General features: G+C 52.4%; 1 protein-coding gene across 1 annotated transcript; it reads right to left on the reverse strand.

Annotated features, from left to right (window-relative positions):
• Positions 1 to 2,729: 2,729 nt before the first annotated feature.
• Positions 2,730 to 20,183, reverse strand: LOXL4 (lysyl oxidase like 4). Its single transcript, XM_004579980.2, has 15 exons — positions 20,074 to 20,183; positions 16,361 to 16,670; positions 15,723 to 15,901; positions 14,649 to 14,854; positions 13,175 to 13,213; positions 12,815 to 13,034; positions 11,911 to 12,094; positions 11,582 to 11,736; positions 10,791 to 10,958; positions 9,270 to 9,432; positions 6,960 to 7,203; positions 5,885 to 6,000; positions 4,741 to 4,877; positions 4,250 to 4,361; positions 2,730 to 2,915 (listed from the first exon to the last, which is right to left on the reverse strand). The coding sequence occupies exons 2-15, from the start codon at positions 16,638 to 16,640 to the stop codon at positions 2,845 to 2,847; spliced, it is 2,274 nt and encodes a 757-aa protein (XP_004580037.2). The 5' UTR covers positions 16,641 to 16,670; positions 20,074 to 20,183; the 3' UTR covers positions 2,730 to 2,844.
• Positions 20,184 to 20,654: the final 471 nt, after the last annotated feature.

Consider the following 20,654-nt stretch of genomic DNA (forward strand, 5'->3'; position numbering starts at 1 on the left):
TTCATTTGGTAATCAGCAGAGAATACTCTTTAGTTACAGCCTCCAGTAGTTTGGGTTGATCTGCTGGAGATGAGACAGTCTACCCAGTACACATTACCTCAGGCTTGTCCAGAGGGGAACCAATCTGGCCATATCTAAACCCATGTCTTCATAAGCTGACTTAATTGGAGAGCACCCAGTAGCTGTTCCTGGCTCCGTTGTGGGATACCCAGGAAGACAGTTAATACAGTCTGCTGGTCATGTAACATTATTTCATGTATGTAAAACATCTAAATCCACGATCACCTGGAATTTATAGTAGAAAGGCATACTCCCCATGAATCCTAATATAGAACAGAGGTAGATTAGGCTTCTAATGAGTTAGTGGAGGTTCCTGGCACTATAATGTCCCAGACTAAAGTATGCAAAGTAAAAGTCTTCTGAGGTTTTGGGTTCTGTTTGGGATTTGGTGATTGAGATTCTGTTAATATCCCTCATCTGGTGGTAAGCTCTGCCAGCCATCAGTCTTCCCATGGTCTTCCCTTCCAACTCAGAGGTATAACAGCACAACCTTTGTGCAGCTTTTTCCAGGAATTAGAACTGGCTGCACCCATCAAACATGTGAAGTGGGCAGCAAGACTGACACCAGAGCTGATGGCTCTCTGCCTGGTTTGCTTTTTGTAGCCCTTTTGGAAACCAGATCCAACAAGAAGCTGAGGGTAACCTCCATACCCAAACCTAGTCAGCTCTTGCCACACCTCACCCGCTGGCTGCACCTCCCTTCACAGGCCAGTAGCTGCATGTATGAGTATAATGTTGTTACTGTTTAGAAGGTGTTTGCTGAATCCAACAGGAAATCAGTCCTTCCCTTGTTTACCTAAACTGCCATGCCAAAATATAATGCTTCATTTGCCTAAGGAAGGAGATGAAGAGTGAGAGTGGGTAAAGGAGAAGGAAGAAAGTGCTCCCTTGTATTCATATGGGAAACCCTAAGAACATGTCTTTTTTTTACTTCCTAAGGAAGGTGCAATTCTTAGGATATGGGGAGGGAAGTGCTGTTATGAAGTTGCCTGGTACCCTTCCTTCTGGCTTTGGAACCTCTGTTACAAAAGTTTCCAATCCTTAGCTTTCACCTTTGTTGTTCTTACTTTTCATCTGTTAACTTTTCCAACCCCTGTTTCAGCTTTGAACCTGGGGAGGGTAACTGGGAAGGAAGTAGGTAATAGGCTAATACCTGATTTGAGAAACCTCCTGGCTTTGCCATGAGTGCTTTATATGTCATGTGCTGTGAAAAGGGGTAGAGTTAATGTGCTGGCAACCACAGCTGCTCTTGTTTTCATAGCAGTCCATAATGAGCAACCTTTATTGACAGTAGGGGGTCACACCTATAAGGATCATTTTTTTTTTAAGCTTTTTTATTATTATTGGAAAGTCAGATATACAGAGAGGAGGAGAGACAGAGAGGAAGATCTTCCGTCCAATGCCTCACTCCCCAAGTGAGCCGCAACGGGCCGGTGCGCACCAATCCGATGCCGGGAACCAGGAACCTCCTCCGGGTCTCCCACGCGGGTGCAGGGTCCCAAAGCCCTGGGCCGTCCTCGACTGCTTTCCCAGGCCACAAGCAGGGAGCTGGATGGGAAGTGGAGCTGCTGGGATAAGAACCAGCGCCCATATGGGATCCCGGTGCTTGCAAGGCGAGGACTTTAGCCGCTAGGCCACGCCGCCGGGCCCAAGGATCATTTTTTAAATGTTTCTCAAAGGAAAAAGAAATCAAGAATCATGTCCAAGACGACCACGGAATTTTATACCTGAGCAAGAGCATAGTGCAGTCATGCCAAGCAGGGTGATGGCTTTTCCTAGGTTCAGTTCTTGACTAAGTTAAATGTTCCCCCTTCTGATTTCTCCAGTCTTTCACCCCTCACTCTATTATCAGACCTGTATTCATGTTCCCATAGAGATGAGTGGCTTGTTGGACCGATGTTCTCTCTGTTACAAAAACTCATTCAATGCAAAGTTCTTTGGTTGAGATCTGAAGTCTAGGCCAATCCTGAACCGCATGGTGGTCCTGGACAGAGGGACCATCTTCCAGGTCATACAAGACTTTGTTTTCCCCCTTGATAGGGGCCCTGGCAGGGGCTGAGGTCCCTATTACTCCATGGTCTTTCTGCTTAACCTTTGCTGCCTTGCACAAAAGACCTGTCTGGCCATGAAACTTGCCCTTCTCGAGCGCTCAGTAACTGGTGATGTTGTTCCATCAGGAGGTCAGGGTATGCCTGAGGCCTAAGCTTTCATGGGTGGTAGGAACACCCCTGTGTGCAACAGGATAAAGTTAAGACTGCTGAAAAACAGATTCTTAGTAGAGGGGAGTTCTGAATGAGGACCAGTACAGGGAGGGCTAAATGCGTCAGCTTTGCTGGTACTTGTGACTCTGACACAGTGTTGCTCTGTGCTCCTAGCAGTGAGATAACCCCGTTTCCTGGTCTCCTGTGTATTCGAGTCCTCTCTTCTCAAATCCTCCAAGTCATTCACAAGGAAGCACTTAGATGGGGCATTGGTCCTGAATCCAGAACTCTGGCAAGATCCAGGAAGGATTAGGTCTTGTGGAAGAGAAGCTCAGCTGTCCAAAGCTTGGAGGCCCTAGGCCACAGGCCCTTAGGGGAGAGAGGCCCATGGCTACCCTAAGCGAGCAGTACTATCCTGGTTTGGTCATCTCAACTTCAAAAGGCTTCCTGAGCAGGTTCTTGGTGTCCCTTGGCCCCGGCCCCATTGCCTGTGAATGAGGCATCTGTGAAGGACATGGCTCCAGTCAGCTGAGGTATCTGGTGTTGATGTGTGGGCAGCAGCTAGGAGTGTGCAGGGATGGCTTCAGATGAGGTTGTTCCTGAGTCTCTGTTCCTGCTCCAGGGAGAGCTCTGCATTGGCTCGGTATGAATCTCCTGTGGGCCAAAGAAAAACAGCTGAGTGACCAGCTTTGCCCTGCAGGTCACAGCCCTGTTCTGCCCAGCTTACCCTTAGAATTGAATCAGTCAGTCACACACACCACACACACACACACACACACACACCAGACATTCTATAGAGTCGACCCTGGCCAGCGGTGTGCTTTCAGACCACCAGGAAGACTAGACTATTCTGTGAACAGGGTGTGGGTGGTACTGGTTCTTCGTTGCCTACTCCCCAAGACTGATTCTTTGACCTTTACTCTATATCTTGACCCCTAGAGGACATTGCCCTGGCTCCTTGTCCTTTGGCTTCTGAAGCAACAGCTGCAGGTTTAAGAGGATGAGAAGGGAGAGAGATTGGGCATTTCTTCCAGAACTGACAATCTTGACTCTAGCTCCATCTTGATTCACCCTCTGTCCTGACTTGAGCCTTCTGTCTCCAGAACACCCTTCACCCTTGAAGCCCAAAGGGAGTGATAGTGTTTCACTCTTGTGAAAGAGGTTTCAACATTCCTTGTTTCCTTGGTTCTGTGCATACCTCTGTAAGGAGTCCTTTCATGGGGCCAGCATTGTGGCACAGTGGGTTAAGCTACCACTTGTAGCACTAGCATCTGATAGGAGTGCCAGTTCAGATCCTGGCTGCTCCCTACTAGTGCACCTGGGAAAGCAGTGGAACGTAACCCAAATACTTGGGCACCTGCTATGCTTGTGGGAGACCTGGATGGGGTTTCAGGCACTTGGTTTCCATGTGGGCCAGCCCCAGTTGTTGCAACCATTTGGTGAGTTCGATGGCTGATGCAAGAGATTCGTTCTCTCTCTCTTTCCCCCTCTCTGACTCTGTCTTCCAAATGATAAATAAATTTTATTTTTTTAAAACAAGTCTTCATTAAGTAACTCCAGACTCTGAGCTTCTTCTTTTGTCTGATACTCTCAGTCCCGTCCCTCTGTCCATGTTCCCTGTGTTTCTCACAGCCGAGGTAGTAACACAAGCCACAGAGGACTACTCTGAGATGGTGTCAGCTTAGGAAGGAGGAGAACTGAGAGCATTCAGGAGAGGGGAAATGATGGGCTGGAAAAATCTGACATGGCTCGAGCTAACAAAAAAGATTCTAGAACAGACTAGAAACAATTTTACAAGTACACTCCCTTGAGGGCAAACAAGTGTAGGAGTAGCTTTTAGGTGAAGTCAATGGTCTGACCAGTGACAGAAACACATCTGTGAAGATGTCAGAAGAAACTCATGTCTGGCCTACCCTTAGCCTTTCATGCACACATACAGGTCACACCCAAAGAACATTTTAGAGTCTTACAAAGTGACTCAGAAATACCTGTGTGGCAGTTGTGCAACCATACTCGGTGTCCATCGTATTTACAGCGACATCGCATCACATTGTTGGAGAAATCGGACTCTGCCACCTCATATTTGGGGTTCACAACCACCTGGCATGAGGGGGCACAGTTGAAAAAGGGTGATTGATTTCTAGGTGAGTTGACCGGGTGTAACATCTCCCACATCTCATGTTGTATGCACTTTGTGTGTTTCTGTTCTTTGCTTCATTAACATCACCACAGGAATAGGCATTAATATGCCTGTTTTACAGAGAAAAGCTGTGATCCTTGTAATGTCTGATGAACTAGAACTCAAACCCAGGTCCTTTGGATCCTGAGTGAATGTTCTTTCCATGACAGCACAGCTCCTTTAAGTGACAGCCCTATTGGAGACTACATGTGAAACCTTCTGCCCTCATTTATCTCAGGGAAAATGTGGGGATGTCTGGAGAAACTGAAGCTCCTGTGGGAAATTGCCTGGAATACTTACCTGAAAGATATAGTCCCCCGGACCCACATCCGTGATATCCACCCACTGGCAATCGATGTCATGCCGGTAGGTATCCCAGCAGCCTACAGTCACTCCCTGTTCTCCAAAGTTGGCACACGCATAGCGCCGCTGCAGTCCTGTAGGAAAGGGAGTAGCTGAGGCACTGGGAAGCACTTGAGCCCAAGCATTCTGCTAGGTCTTTCACGCTGTCATTTAATTTTCACACCAATTTGACCAGCTCAGTTCAGGTAGGCTTGGTTCACAGATTATATTATAAAGACCTGAGGCTTCATTAAATGACTGGCCTGAGTATTGGAGCCAATATTATTACTAACTGAAATCCAACACCACAGAAAGCCACCTCTATGACAGAGATTACTACTTTGGATGTTACAGTGAAAATCTCTTGTTGGTCTAGGAAATGTGATCAAAAGATTCCAGTGTAGTAGCCTAGTGGCTAAAGTCTTCACCTTGCATGCACCAGGATCCCATATGGGCACTGGTTCATATCCCAGCTGCCTCACTTCCATTTTAGCTTCCTGCTTTGTGGCTGGGAAAGCAGTAGAGGTCGGCCCAAAGAAGCAGCTGTGGGTGACCTGGAAGAAGCTCCTGATTCCTGGCTTCGGATCAGCTCAGCTCTGGTTATTGTGGCCACTTGGGGAGTGAACCAGCGGATAGAGGATCAATTCTGCCTTTCCAATAAAAATAAATCTTAAAAAAAAAAAGATTCCAGCCCTACTAGACTGATCAATGTATCTGTCTCCATCATTCAGTGCATCCAGCCCTCTAAAAGTTCATGTTCACCATGCCATTCCGAAGGGCTAGGAACTTTGGACATGCCAATCCAAATCAAACAACCTGTCCTCAGCAGAGATGACACAGAGCCACAATTACTATCTAACAAAGACAGTGTTAAGCATTTTAAAAGTGGTGCCAAGTGTATCAGGAATTCATAGGAAGTAGAGACCTTTCATCTAAGATCTCGGAATGTAAAAAGTAGATGATTGTTATTGTCAGTACCTGGAGTGCTGTTCCCAAGCCAGATCGCAGGGTGCCAGGGCCATTGGAAGGGGCTGAGGGGAGCCTGACCCCTCAGGGGCTAAGGACCATTACAAGAAGGATATGCTGACAAGAAGCTAAGTACCTGTTGGACAGTTTGTGTCTTCTAGACAGAAGCTGGCTTTGTGCCCCTCAGCCACCTTGGAGCCATTGAGAGTGAGTAGATCATAGTGGGTGAAGACTTCGATGCTGTGGTAGTGCCTGTGGAAAAGGCAGAGCCGTCAGCCTGACATGGGAGTTGGCAGGGAAGACCGAGGCACTGGGCCCTGTTGTCACCCACCGTGGAAAGTGACAGTAACAGGACAGTGTGTTTCTCCCACTACGCCAGGGTTGGTGTGGTCCACTACCTTCTTTGTTCCCATCACCTAGTGCCTAGTAGGAGGAAGGGTCACCTGGCATAACTGGCTGCAGAGCCTCAGAGCTAGACTCCTGGGCAGGGGAACTCTCTGCTCCCTGTGAGCCTGGGACCAGACTGCTGCCACTGACTCCAATCCAGCAGTAATGACAGCTCTGTTCACGCTACGAGGAGGAAGGTGCCTGCTGGTTTCAGGCAAGGCCAGGTCTCCAAGTCTGCCCATTCTCCACCCACAGCTGTGTATTCTCTCTCCTCCTGTCAGGCCTGGAGTCTCCTAATAGGAAAGAATGTTCACTGTTTCCTTTTTAGTACCTGCCTGTTAGTGCCTTTCTCTCTGGACTTGCCTTGCTGCTGCAGGAACCAACACATTTCTCTGCAGAGCCAGGGTCCTGAATGATGTGTCTGTTTTTGAGCCTCCAGCTTTCTGCAAGTTCTCGCTTTATTCACCTGGCTTCTAAAGACAAGGCCTAAACCCAACATAAGGGAAAAAAACTGTTCAATACTGTTCTGAATGAGCACAGCTTCTAGCAGTATCCTCAGTGGGACACTGTTGTAGGAAAGAGCCCTCGTGCGCATCATCAATATGGTTTCATCCAGGTAAGGCAAGACATGGAGAGGACCAGCAGATGCTACTCTAATTCCCTTACTGCCTGCCCGGACAAGGCCAATATGTCTGGGAAGGGAGACTGATCCAGAGTGCACACTCCTCCCAGGAAAATGTGCCCAAGGCCTGGAAAGAACTGAACTGATTCCTGGCCCTTGATTCATGTCCTTAGCCCTCTACAGCCAAGAAGTACGCAGACACCTGTGGCACTGGTGCCAAATCCAGCTGTGGCGGCCAGTCTTGGGGCGGAAATCAGCTCGGCCCAAGTTGTAAATCTGGGATGAGAAGCGCAGTAGTCGACGGTGCCCGTACGGCCAGTCCATGCGGTCAGCTGACTGGGAGAGGCATTTCTCCTCGTGGGCACAATACAGCAGACTGAGCGGACGGTCTTCCAGGTAGGCTGTCTCCTGTACTAGCTGGGCGTTCATCACCAGGTCCGGAGCACCTGGGCGGCACAGAGTGGCAGTGAGGCCAAGGGTAGGAAAGCAGCCAATCTTGATCTGTGTGGAACACAGGTTCGGCCCCAGACTAAGCTTTCTGGGAGGCCTCTGGACAAAAGGACAATTGAGGATTCAGGAGACAAGTTTTAGTAACAACAGAAGGAAAAACCAATCACTCTAGCCTGGGAGGTGCCATGGTTAAGCTTGCTGGCCTCAGAGCCAGGCTTCCTGGGTTTATTCTGGCTTAATTTCTGACTCTGCCATTAACTAGCCCTTGTAACTGTTTAACCTTTTTGTCATTTTTGTTATCTGTAAGATACAGATCATAATCATGCTATTGATATGGTAATACTTATGATGTGCTTAGATCAGCGTCTGGCCTACAGGAAACATGCAGTTAGTTTGAGCCAGTATTTCTGTGTAAATGTTTTTCAGCCTGCAAAAATATCTCATCGCATCCTGGCAGGTCTGCTGCTGCCCAGCTTGGTGTTTCTCAGGGCCTCAGTTCCTTTAGTGTAAGTCACCAGGAGAGAGCAAGGGAGGGTGGAAGGGAGAAGAAGGGTCTGACCCTGCCTGCTCTGGTCTATTCTACAGCTCCCAGGTCCGTGCTGACTCGAGGGGGCCTGTTCTGACTTGATCATCCCAGGTGGCCCGTCATAGCTCTTCTGAGGCATCCTGGGCATTTCTGAAGCTTCCCTGTGCTGGTGCCTGGGGCTGGGGCTTAGCAGGGGGCTCAGCAGGCAGCTTAGGGCCTCGTCCTCTGCTTCCCCTGTTTCAGGGGCTCCTGCCCTCCCCTAAAGCCACATGGGTCTCTACCGTCTCTGGGCCTCCATATGTTGTCACAGAAGTGTGCAGCAGCGTAATTGTTGGAACAAGCTCAGAAAAGATAAGATAAGTTGCCCATTTACCTATTTCTGCCCTAACACAGGGTTGAGGTGTCTTGGCAGAGGCGTCCCGTGGGTGAGCCTGTGCACTGACAGGCGTAATGGGAGCTCTGGTTGATTTTCATGGACAGGCATTGGGAGTGCAGACGAGGATTTGGCTGGTTGGCTATGGGCTATGTGATACCTGAATTATTACTAAAAATGCTGTCAAATTTTCCATGACATGTTTTGGAGAGAGCCAGGCTATGCCCACTGACCCTAGAGTTCCTGAGGGGAAGGAGGAGGGCTTTCAGGGAATGAGCGAGTCAAAGAAGGAAATGAGGAAAGTCAGAGGGGCAGAACGGGTGACTACGGAAGCTGTAGATACCCAGCTGTTGGGAAACATGAAACACATTCAAAAAAGCTGCCACCTCACACAGTGTAACAGGCAAGGATGTCAGGTTCCCAGGGGATGGTCCTCCTGCTGCCTGGGAGGCCCACTCTCAGGCCAAGGGTGCACTGTGTGGCCTGGTGTTCTTCCCAGGCTGAAGTGGACAAATGTTAAGTCTGGCTGTGAAGGCCACTTGGGTTGGGGCCAGCCCATAGCCTTTACGCTAAGCCTAGTTATCTTGGACATGATTGGCAGATGTCAAACAGGTGCTACTGCCCTGAGACTCTGTGCGTGGGGAGAGGAGCGATCTGTGCCACAAATGGTCTCGCCCTAAAACCTTTGTGATAAATCCCACCACTCAGGAAGGGAACACAGCTGGGCCTTTGGGGGCCAGGGTCCCTCATGTTTACTCTCTTCCACAACAATTTTCAAAACTTTTTCCTCACATACCACAATATATTTTCTGTTGTAACCCAACACACACACATGACCCCAAGAAAAAAAACACCACCATTACCAAATATACTCATGTTTTCTATTCTGTTTTTCAACTGTTGGCCATAACCTTGGAGTTGGGAAACAAACAAACAAAACAAAACAAACTTCTGTATCCTTACATTTTTCATCTACTCTATTTTCATTCTCACAGTAACTCTAAGAGGTGGCAGGGCTTGTATCCTGATTTAACAGGTGACTTGCCCACACACCATGGGGAAATGGCAAGGCTGGTGCTTCTGCTGCCCTGCTCTGCCACCACGGAGCTAAGATTGGCATGGAAGCCCCGCCCCGCCCCCAGAAGGCCCCTCCCATTACTCACTGTTGGTGCAGGAGACTCCAGCTGAGAAGCGCCCGCTGCCATGGGAGCAGTGCACCGGGCCGTGCCTCTGACACTGCTGCAGAGCCTGCTCCGTGCCCAGGCAGCTCACCCCACTCATCACCACTTCTCCAGCCCCTGGGCTCCCCTGCCAGTACCAGGTATCCTAAGGAAAGAGTCAGGGTCACCCCATCAGAGCCGAGCGGAACCTCTGGAATCATCTCTGGTACCTCTGTGCGGCTTCGGTCTCTTCAGAACACTCTGTCTGGAGCAGGCCCAGCCCTTCCTGAACATCCTGAACCCCAAGGAAGCCCTGGGGCAGTTCATGTCACAGTGGGAGTTCCTATGATATCAGAAAGCTCTTCATATATGGAGGCAAAAGTCCTGTGAGCAACCTCCATCTTCCCCCAACCCTCTTCAGGGGACAATCCTTTGCTATTGGCAGAGGACAAACATGTGCCTTCCTCACATGCCCAGAGGCTGTATTCCCCTCTTCCTCACACTGCCCACGCTATTGGCTGTGCTCTGGGTTGAGCCCAGTTCTCTAGGTGAGATATGCCCAGGCACTGGCCGGCAGCCCCAGGTGGGTGCAGAGCCTGGGTTTCTCCGTTACAGCCACACCCCTTGGTTTTGTTCATTGGGACTTTTTGGGTCTATCCACTTATTTCTTCCCAGGTTGCCACTAGCCTGCTGTAGTCCAACATTTTTTCATGCCTGTTGAGTATGCATCCCTTCTTCCATGTTAATCTCAGCTGTTTTCCAAACAACAGAGGAAAAAGCCATTTAAAAGCTAACATGCAGGCTTTGAATGGTCTTCCTCCTTCCACCTGTCTGCTTCATACCTCTCTCCCCCTAATTTCTTCAACCAAATCAATTTTTCCCCAAGTACAGGGTCTTTACCCGGACCAATTATTCCTGGCCTTCCCTGTTTGTCGGTAGTAAATACCTGATTGTGTGAACATTTTATTAACGACTGCCTCCTTCAGTAGACAGCATGCTCTATGAGGCAGGGACTATGTCTTGTTTACCACAGAATCCCCAGCACCCAGCATTACAACAGCCCATAGTTTTACTCAATAATGAATTGTTGGGGCCAGTGTTGTGGCATAACAGGTAAAGCTGCTGCTTGCAATGCCAGCATCCCATATGAGTGCTGGTTTCAGTCCCAGTCGCTCTGCTTCAATCCAGCTCCTTGCTACTGGCCTAAGAAAAAGCAGTGAAATAGTGCCCAAGAGTTTGGGCTCCTGTATCCACATAGGATATAGGAAGCTCCTGGCTTCAGTCCGGCCTGGCCTGGCTATTGTGACTATTTGGGGCATGAGCCAGCAGATAGAAGATCTCTGTCTCTTCCTGTCTATCTCTGTAACTCTGCTTTTCAAATAAGTAAATAAATATTTTAAAAAGAAAATTTGAAAATAATGAATTGTTGAATGAATGGGTGAAGGGCCAACAGCTCCAGAAGTTTTGACCCTCTTGGTCTAGGAGGCTCGTAGACTGTAGAGAAAGAGTGAGTCAGGGACCTACCTTGATGGCATGGTTGGCAAAACCTAGGCCAAGCTGTCGGCAGACCACCATGGCTTCACTGAGCCCCCAGTGGTCACTGCACACGGTTCCCCAGCGCTGGACGCCATTCAGCTCCACCTGCACCTCCACAATGCCTTCCTCAGGGCTACGCCCACCAGCCAGGCGCACCTGCAATGGTCACAGGTAAGTGAGCTGCTGGAGGGCCTTGGTGGAGGAGAACACAGGGTGTGAGCTGGATACCTGCTCAAGCCACCTCACTCCAGGTACCCAAGATTTGACCGTTCTCTGACTTGTGTCTTCCATAAAGGAAGGGCAGTATACTAGCTAGTCTGTATGATCACCCTGTTAGAGAAACCTGACTCAAATTACTTGTGCAAGAGGCTCTTGCTGTCCTACCTGAAGTCCTACCACACATGATGATTCAATTACAAAATGGTTTCATGTCCATCTCCTCCTGTCCCCCTCCCCCGCAGTGATCCCATGAGAGAGGTAGCCCCATTTTACAGGATACCAGTGACTTGCCCATAGCAACCCTGAGCATCCCATAAGCTCTGGTACTGCCAGCTGTAGCACTCTCCCCTAGTCACTTTCCCACCTTTACAGGGCCACTGCGACAGCAAGTGGGAAAGTGTGACACTGGCAGAGTTTGGGGGTCCCTTGACATCTCTGAGACCATGGGCAGGGTCAGGTTGGACTTCCAAGCAAAGCAGACTGTTCCCAAGGCAGCCCCTCTGTGTTAGGACGACCCTCTGCTGGGTCCATGCAGTACCTAAGACCAGGCTCGGTCCTACCTGGTTCTGGAAACCCATGTCAGGGACGTTGCACTTGACGGCAGCATCGTTCTCATGTTGACAGCCATTCTGGGACCCTTCGAGAGCCAGGCAGTCACTGAGGGTACGCTCGTATCCTCTGCAGTGCACCTCGCTCAGGTGGATGGGCCCCAGCCCTGCGTGGAGAGAGGTGCAGTGAGGCTCTGGCCCTAGAGCTCCATACCTGTGGCTTCGCCTCCAAAGAGTGAGGCATTCTCCTGTCCTGGGCCCTGGCATCCCAAGACCACCAACAGCTGGAACAGTAATATGGTCAGATTCCTCCCCACCCCAGGCTGGCCCCCCTCACTCACCTTGGCCCAGTTGGGCCCCAAAGAGAGCCTCTCGAGCGGAGCCAAAGCCAAGCTGCCGGCACACGACACTGGCGGACACGAGATTCCACCTGTGGTCACAAACTGTGCCCCACTGGCGGTTCAGGAGCACTTCCACTCGGCCCTCACCCACATGGGCCCCGGAGCGCAGGCGTACCCGCAGCTCCTGGGGGAGGAAACATGCTTCAGCGAGGGCAGCCAGCAGGGGCTGAGCCACCACGGCCAGGGTAGGGCCTCTAACTGCCTACAGCTGTCACCTGGAATACCATTTTTCTCCACCCTGTTCCTTCAATGACAGTTAAATACCCCAGGGTTATCAGTGTGGTTCTAGATGATTCTATAAACACCTCACTAGCACTTGTCATCTGCTTTAAAAGAAAAACAAAAAGGATTTATTTGAAAGTTAGAGTTACGGAGAGAGGAGAGAGAGAGAGGGTGCATGCTATCTGATGGTTCACTCCCCAGACAGTTACCATAGTCGGGGACTAAGTCAGGCTGAAGCCAGGACCTTCATTTGGGTCTCCCACATGGCTGGCAGGGACCCAAGAATTCAGGCCATCTACCTTCCTAGGTGCATTAGCAGGGAGCTGGATCATAAGTGGAGCAGCTGGGATGCCAGTGTATCACAAGCAGCAACTTAACTGGCTGCACCACAATGCCAGCCCACTCTTCTGACACCAATAGGCTGCTGCTATAATTTAATGATTGCTTTTGTGGTTATATTTTATTCTTGGTGGGTGATGTTAACACTTTTAGATAAAGTGCAAGAGTGTACTGTTTTATGACCTGATCTCCTCCCAATTCAGCTTTATTCTCTCTCCTGTCTGCCCCGGATCCCCCCATAACCCCAGCAGCTTCCAAACCTACAGGGCCCCTTGGGGCTCACCTCTTCCCTGGAATCCTTGCGCCGAGGCTTTGCCTTTGCGGAGCGGAAGCGGGGCCCTGCCACACAGTTGACCACAGCATGCATGCCTCCTGGGCAGGCCGGCCGCAGCTTGTCCCGCGGTGGAGCCACCTGCACTTGGCAGTTGGCCATGTGAGGCTCTGTGCCCTGACAGTTTACTCGGTGGATCCAGAAGGAATTCTTACTTGACAGGCCCTTCAGCCTGCAAGAGAGGGGCGACTGAAGGTGGAGGAGGGGCTGAGGGAAGAGCTTCCTGACTGCAGGAAGGTCAAGCTGGGGTCGCAGAGATGCCCCCTCATCCCATACCCCTTGGCATCCTCCCCTGTGGGTGTAACTCCTCACCTAGACTTGGGATCCTTCATCTTCAGATTCCAGACTTTCCTGTGGTGAGAGAAAATGGATGAGGAGGGGAGGGGTGTGGAAGTCCCTGCCCTCCGGGCTCCTTACGTCATCCTTCCCTTTATATCACACTTTGTAGTATGTTGACTTGCTCATAAATCTTACTTTAATGCTGAGCTTCATACCAATCCTGGTAAGTAGCCACCCCACAAATAACAATGATCCCATTTTACAGGGAAGGCAAGCAGGGTCCCTCAGCTAGTCCTAAAGTGGGGTCTCTTTCTCCAGACTGCCCCTTGCACAGGCAACTCAAGCTTTCCCCGTCCAGATGCAAGGGGACCTTCATGGAATGTCCTGAAAGCAGGCACCAGGGAAAGGTCCCTTGGGGACAGGTGGCAGCTGAGGGCCTTGCTTGGGGTGGGAGTGAGAAAGCTGCCACCAGGAGGACACCCAGGCTGTAATCATAGCTGCCCTTGTCATGGGTAGTGGTGAGTCAGCAGGACCCAGCTGTGCAATTACCCAGTAGTGAGGAGGAGCAGCTAGGGGCCTGCGTCATTGTCCTCCCCAGGGATGGTGCCACGTGGCAGCCCCTCACCCCCTTTCTCCAGTCACACAACAAGGCAAGGGCTCCCAATGCCCTAAATGTAGAGTGACAACTCAAGGTGGGTGAACTGAAGTGATGGGGGAGAGTTCTCATTCGTGTGGAGCTTCTACAACTATGAAAGTGACTGTCATTTGTAGGGCTGATGCAATCTACTGTGGCAACGCAGTTATATTTCTGACAGTTTATGCCTCCTCTCCCCAAAGCCGCCCTGCCACATGTCTTGCTAACATGCAATCCAATCACAGCCTGAATCAGAGCAGAAGACATGAGGGCCAAGTGGAGAACATTCCCAGTGGAATGGCTAATCAATGTCATACCAAAGGCCCACAGCTAGTTACTGGCAGAGTTGAGACCAAAATATAGTAGGACTAGAGGGTGGCTCTGCAAGTGTCTTCAGAAAAAAATCTAGCTTTTAAATCAGGAACATGGCATTGTGCATAGTTCCCAGTGTAAGAGTGTTCTGTGCATGGCCACTTCTTTCTTTGTGACTGGTAAATACTGTTTGTTTTCTGCCTGGACCTAGGTCTCTCCCAGGGTCTGTCTTACCAACAACTAGCCTGTTTGTCTCCCCCTCCCACACCTGCTCAGTGTCCTGCCCCAGAAACCCACACCTGCCAGACCAACCTGCCAACCCTCACTGAACCCCGTAGGGTCTCAAGGCCACCTACACATGCACATTCACACCTTAACTCTTACACACATGCTGTCACATACTCATCACACATGTGCAGAACTCCTGCACACTCCACACAACTTACACATACACTCACGTGCATATCGCATGCCAACACACATACACACACCTCACAGACTTGTATGCATGTACATGTACTCCCAGCCAGCACCCCCTAATCCCACTGCCTTCTCTCTTACCTGTAGTAGGGACTGTTGACAGGTATCTCGCTGGGGAAGCCCAGCATCCCGCACACTACCCTGCTGTTGTTCATGGTCCAGCCCTGGTCACACACCTGCCGCCAGTGGCCCTCATACTTCACCTCCACGGCACCCTCGGTCACTGGGACACGCCGCTTGGCACTAGCAAGGATGGGCTTGAGCCGTACCTCCTCCAGCCGCCGGCCCTGCAGGGCACAGTCACTGTGGGCTCCAGGGTCCCAGCCCCTCGTCTGAGCTCCTTCAAATTGTCACTCAGGAAAGTGGGTGGCAGGGTGGTGGGGGTAAGGGACAGGGCTCAGACCATTCACCTTGATTCCTCACTGGACAGGCCATGGAACAGAGAAGGGAGAGGTACTCTTGGAAAGCCACATGTTGAGTAAGTAACAAATGTGTTTGTGTGGGACCTCTCCTATTCCTCAAATATGTTAAACTGAAGGGCAGCAGATGGTCCCTGTGCCGGCACTGGATCAGGATGGGAGACCCTATAGTTGGGGAGGTTTCTGCTGGGCTTAGAGAGGGGCCAGTTGGAGAGAACCAAGATGGGCACAGAGCAGCTGCTTGAGACCTCCAGCAGGATCCTACGGCCCAGAAACCCCACCCCCAACCCTAGTCCCAAGTGACCTGGATCAGTGAAGCGTCTCCCACCATGGGCTGGGCCGGCTGGCCTCAGGCTGCAGGCTGCCTGGCAGCAGAGGGTGGGAGCCAGAGCCCTGCCCTGCCCACTCCTGTTGTTTGGCTTGAGCTGTTTTTAGCTTGGATTGTTTGTGCTGGGAAGAGGCAGCAATTGTGGCCAAGGCTTGTGGGTGAAGCAGCCCCCTCTCCGCTTTTGCCTCCCTGATGGGGAACAGCTTCTGTGGTTCCCAGTGGACCCTGACGCCCTGCCCTGCCTTCTACCCAGGTACCTGTTCCTGGCCAGCACCCCCAGGATGCTGCCTGGCCCATGCTCTTCTCTCTTTCCTCCTTCTTTGTCCTTCCTTCTCCAGGTTTATCATGCAGGAGAGTGTCTCCTGGTCCCACTCTTGGCTGAGGCCTGAGCCTGAACAGTTTCCTCACCTGGGGCCCGAGCGCATTGGAGACCTTCTCAGAAAAGTAGCCACGCTGGCGCTTGGGGTGGCACACCACCCCAACATCTTCTGAGTGGCTGCAATCGTTGATACCCCAGCCGTTAGACCCACACTGGTCCAGGGAGCTCTCTGTACCCAAACAGCGCACGTTGTCCAGCCAGATGGGTCCTGTTGGGGAGGGCATGGGTGGTGCTCAAGGATGAGCTCTGCCTCCTAGATAGGACCCCACGTGTAGAAAGTGGGGTTCAGGAGGGTTGATGGTCCCCCTGGAGTCTTAGAATCACGCCCTGCCTACTGCCTCTTCTTAGCATCAAGTCCTATGAAATCTGTTTACCAAAATTTGGGTCAGTGTAGTGGCTCACCTATACCCTCATCTTTCCATCCCATCCATCCATCCATCCATCCATGCATCCAGTAAGGTTTACTAAGCACTCAGTACATGCCAACTTTTATGAAAAGGAATTTAGAGGTGATGATGGTGATAATGATGATGCCTTATTATAAGGTCATCTGCAGCTGGAGCTGAGGAAGACCTCATGGAGACCACTTGAGCTGGTGTTAAAGAACAGATGGGTGGGTATCCAATGTGCTCCATTGGAGGCAAAGTGAGCCCCACCAGTCACTCACCTTCCCCTTGGCCATACTTGGCACTGTGAGCCCAGGTCAAGGCAGCCTCAAAACCCAGTTGGCGGCAGGCCACTGTGGCCTCCTGGAGGGCGAAGTCATCATCGCACACTGTCCCCCACTGGCCCTGGTACAGCACCTCCAGGCGGCCCTCCTCTGGCCTGCTCCCTGGGCCCACCAGCCGGAGCTTTGCAGTGCCCAGTGACTGTGGATTGCTAGGAGGGGCTTGGTTTAGCAGCAGCAGCAGGAACAGGGACAAGGTGGTTGGTAGAGACCACATCATGGCGGCTTCAGTCAATTGGGGCCAAGGCACCTGTGGAAGGTAAACATGACAGATCACCACTCTACCCCTGAGCATAGACCTCTGCGGCACATACAAGTTAGAAGAGGAGTTCGTCTTCCCCTCCCCATGGGTGTGAGATGCCCAACTGTGCTACCCTGATCAAGTGTGTAAATGTTCCCTTCATTATAGACTAGTGCATGGACAGCTGAATAGGAAAGGCTAATTTGCTGGGCAAAGCTTTCAAACTTTATCTCTAAAGTGAAGTTGGATAGCTCTTTGAGCTCAGTTACCCAATGACATCCTCCAGCCATGGCTGTAGGTACCACTGAGTATAGGATTTGTGCATTGGTTCAACATGTACAACTGGAATACTTTCTCCAGGACAGTGAATAGGCCAGATGTGGGAACATGGAGGTGAAGACCCCTAACACCCTCTCTGCCCCCATGAAGATGGAGAAGAGGAGCCAGTGAAGGCTTTCCAAGGAGAGACACAGACCTGGCCCTTATTTGGATGGGCCAGAGTTCTTCTAGTGGGGAGAGGAGTGTTCCTTGGGGAACAGGAAGAGAAAGGAGGTGAGCCTGTACAAGAGCAGAAATATCATGTCTCCACCCCACATGGCAGTGCTGGAAGCTTGGCAGGGCATGCTGGTGGGAGAGGCAGGTTGGTGCTAGATCAGGGGCCTTGAGCTCCTCGGGCAGCCAACATTCATGAGAGGGAGGACCCCTGTTTCCCGGGGGCTCTGCTACCTCTTACACCTGCAGCCTGGCTCCCGGCAGAAGGCAGAGGGCCAAGGCATACAGGAGGGCATCGTGGCTGGTGAGAGGTGCCAGAGAGCCCTGAAACCACCATCTTAAAGCTTCTTCAGCCCCCAGCTCTGCTGCCAATAGTGAGTGAAGACCCACCTAGAAGAACCAACACAGAAGGCCCACCTCTTTCATGGTCACTGATACTCCCAGGGGACAAAGCAGCTCATCAGCCTGCATGTGTGTGTTGGGGGCAGGGCGCGGACAGGATCCTCCTAGGCCCTGCTACCCCCAGCCCCATGGCTGGTAACTGACTCAGAGAGGGCAGGGCTGAGTGGAGTGGACTTGTCTTGGAAGGACTCCACATGGGGCTGAGGAGTGGAGGTCCATGGGGTTGGGGACTGTGTGCTGTGTCTCCAGCACCCAGAGTGGTGCCAGGTGTGGAAGCAGGAACCGGCTGCGTAGACAGGTTGTGGCACAATACGGTGCTAAAGACTGTACACTAGGGGTCAGACTGCCTGCTTTCATGTCCCTGGAGCACACCCTCCAGCATGCCATTCTCCCCCTCCCCGGGGCTGTGAACTGCTGGCATGGCATTCTCACGACAAACTTTCTCCCCACTGGGTCCCCTCCTGGGCTCCGTTTCCCAACTTAAACACTGTTTTCTGAAGCCTGTCCGCACAAGCAGCACTCATGTTCCCATCAGGAACAATGTGGTTTTCTTAATTTTTAAAGTTAACACAGACGTCATCAATAGTCTCAGAAATAAACTCATAGGGTGCAAAGTGAGAGCTCCCAACCAAAGTCATGACTATTGCTCTCTGCTACTTCATGGTCCCGTTTCCTCCTCTGAGCCTCCCTAAGAAGGAAGCGGACAGCCTGGGACTGACCCAAGCCAAAGTTGCCTTGAGTAGGGACATTCCCCAGGAAGCAATCAAGGAGGGGAGGGTTGGCTGAGGGCCCCCGGCTGCCAGGATGCAGTGGTCACATGGGGTCTGGACTGAGCAATGGCCTCAGGCCCCAGCACCCTCGGGAGACATGACGTTCTGGCCCTTCCCTTGCAGGGTTGCGAGCCTGGAGTCAGGGGTCTCCTTGGTAAAGTCTTAGCTGCAACACATGTAAAATCAGGGGGTGGCAGTGGCACTGGGGAATTCCTCCACCTGGATTGTTTGGGGAGGGGTGCACAGGTGCACCCTGGCTTGTAGCTTCAGTGTCCACAGCTTAGAGGCTTGAGACAGTTCCAGGCCAGGAGCCTCCCTCCCCACCAGGGCTGGGCTTCTGTGTCAAGACCCTGGATTCCAGGCCAGGGCAGTCCCCTTTGCTGAAAAGCCACCGGAGGTGGACAGGCAGCAGCTGGCACTAGAAGTCAGGTACACTCGGAGAGAGCCCCTCTCCTTGGCCTTTCCCCACTGCAGTACTCCCATTGTCTTTGTTTACAGTAAATTTGCCTTCTCACTACATCCCCCAAGCATCATGTGCATCACCCAGCTGCCACGCCTGGGCCCTCATTCTCCTACCTGGCGTACCCTCCCCCTTTGTCTCAGGCTGTTAAGCTCCCAGCAGTTGTCAGCACCCAGCTCAAACACCTCTTCATAGAGACCTCCCAGTCCCCTAGCTTCCTAGCACTTTGTGTGAGGGCTTCCTGATGCCACACACCTGCCCCCGGCCCTGGGCACAGGAGGAGACCCGACTTGCAAAGTCAGCCGGAGAGAAGGAAGCAGCCCCATGGTGACAGTTACTTTCTGAAGGGAAGCAGGAGCATGATGAGCCAGGGAAGGAAGGAGGGGTGCAGTAGAGAAGGAGGTGAGGATAATAATAAATGCAGAAATATTGACCGAATCCTTCTTTCCCCTTTACAGATGCAAAAATGAGAAAAATCAGACGTTCATTGCCCAGGCAGGATTCAAATCCAAGCAGCCTGGCTACAAGCTGGATTTCAAACCTGTGCGGGGAGAGGAAGAACAAGAAAGGGAAGCAGGGAGCTGAATGGAATTCCACCCTGTGACTGGCTGATTAAGGAGCCCGGCGGTGGTGTTAGGGTGCTGGGGTGAGTGCCAGCACCCAGTACCACCAAGTGACAGTCCCATAATGCTGCCAGCTCAGACGGAAGTGGCACCTGCTGACCTGCCCTGCTGCTCTGGTCTGGGAGGGAGGGCTGCAGGAGGGCAACTGCCCAAAGGTGTTGAACATAGAGCTTGAGGGTGCTCTTCTGGGGGGGCAGTCCCCCACAACCCCTTCCCTGAAGCTCCTTGGGTACCCCTCTCAGCCCGTGATCCTGCTTGGGAGCACTGCCACGTTCCAGGCTGGAAACTGCAGGGCTTAATTTCTCTCGAGACACCCGCGCCCCTTTCCCTCTCACCCCAGCACTGTCTGCCCTATTCTGGCCTTTGTTCTCCCAGTCACAGGAGCGGACACCTGAATCACCTTGGCCTTCCCCAGCCCCTCCCTGGGTAGCAAGGCAGAGAATACAGCCTGTTCTCCAAGCAGGCACACAGGCACCAGAGATCAGGGCGCGGGACCTGGGGCCACCCGCCAAGCTCCCCAGCTCAGTCGCAAGAGGGCCAAGCTGGCCGCGCACGGGACTCCATCCCTACCAGCCCCCAGCCCCCAGAAAACCTCAGAGAGACAGAAGGATGGACAGGCAGCACAGCAAGAGGCAGACCCACAGGCCAGCCAGGCTGGGGCTCACCGGTGGAACGTGGACGGTCAAGGGCTGGGCCTGGCGGAGCGGCGGGAACGGGCCTCCCGGGGCGCCCCGGGGCCCTTTTATCTGCCAGTCTCCGTGGCCATCAGCCCCCAGCCTGCTGCGTCCGAGGCCCCGCAGGCACCGCCCCCGGGCGGGCCACGAGTGGGCGGGAGTCCCGCCCGGCCGGCCCTCCGCCAGGGACAGGACGCCCCAGCGGGACAGGAGGCAGTGCGGGGGCTGGGGAGCCCGCCCGGGAAGTCCCCGACTGGGGAGTCGCGGGAGGAACTGCTGGGGCCGAGACAGCTGCTGCTTCTAGGAGCACCCGGGAGCGCGCAGTGCAGCGGGAGGGGCTGAGGGGCTCTGCGTTCCTGAGCAGCCTGTGAGTCCCGCACCTCCTCAATCCGAGGTGCCCACCCCCTGCGTCCCGAGCAGGTGCGCACAGCGCCACAGGGCCTGAGACCTCTGAGCGTGGTCTCTTAGGACCATGGGGACGCGGGTGGGGAGTGGCTCCCCCAGGGGTATACAGTAAGTAGGAAAGCCATTAACAACTCCTGTGCACCCCTCACAGGATTGGAGGAGACTCC

Source organism: Ochotona princeps, chromosome 13 (genome assembly GCF_030435755.1).
Source record: "Ochotona princeps isolate mOchPri1 chromosome 13, mOchPri1.hap1, whole genome shotgun sequence".
Classification (NCBI taxonomy): domain Eukaryota; kingdom Metazoa; phylum Chordata; class Mammalia; order Lagomorpha; family Ochotonidae; genus Ochotona; species Ochotona princeps.

Bases quoted from the DNA above. Each gene is read 5' to 3' on its own strand.
- LOXL4 (XM_004579980.2), bottom strand. From the start codon at position 16,640: ATGATGTGGTCTCTACCAACCACCTTGTCCCTGTTCCTGCTGCTGCTG. The intron at 14,855-15,722 runs GTGAGGAAACTG...TGTGCCCTGCAG, and splicing joins CCAATGCGCTCGGGCCCCAG to GGCCGGCGGCTGGAGGAGGT. The intron at 9,433-10,790 runs GTAGGTCCCTGA...CTCTTTCCTTAG, and splicing joins TTGCCAACCATGCCATCAAG to GATACCTGGTACTGGCAGGG.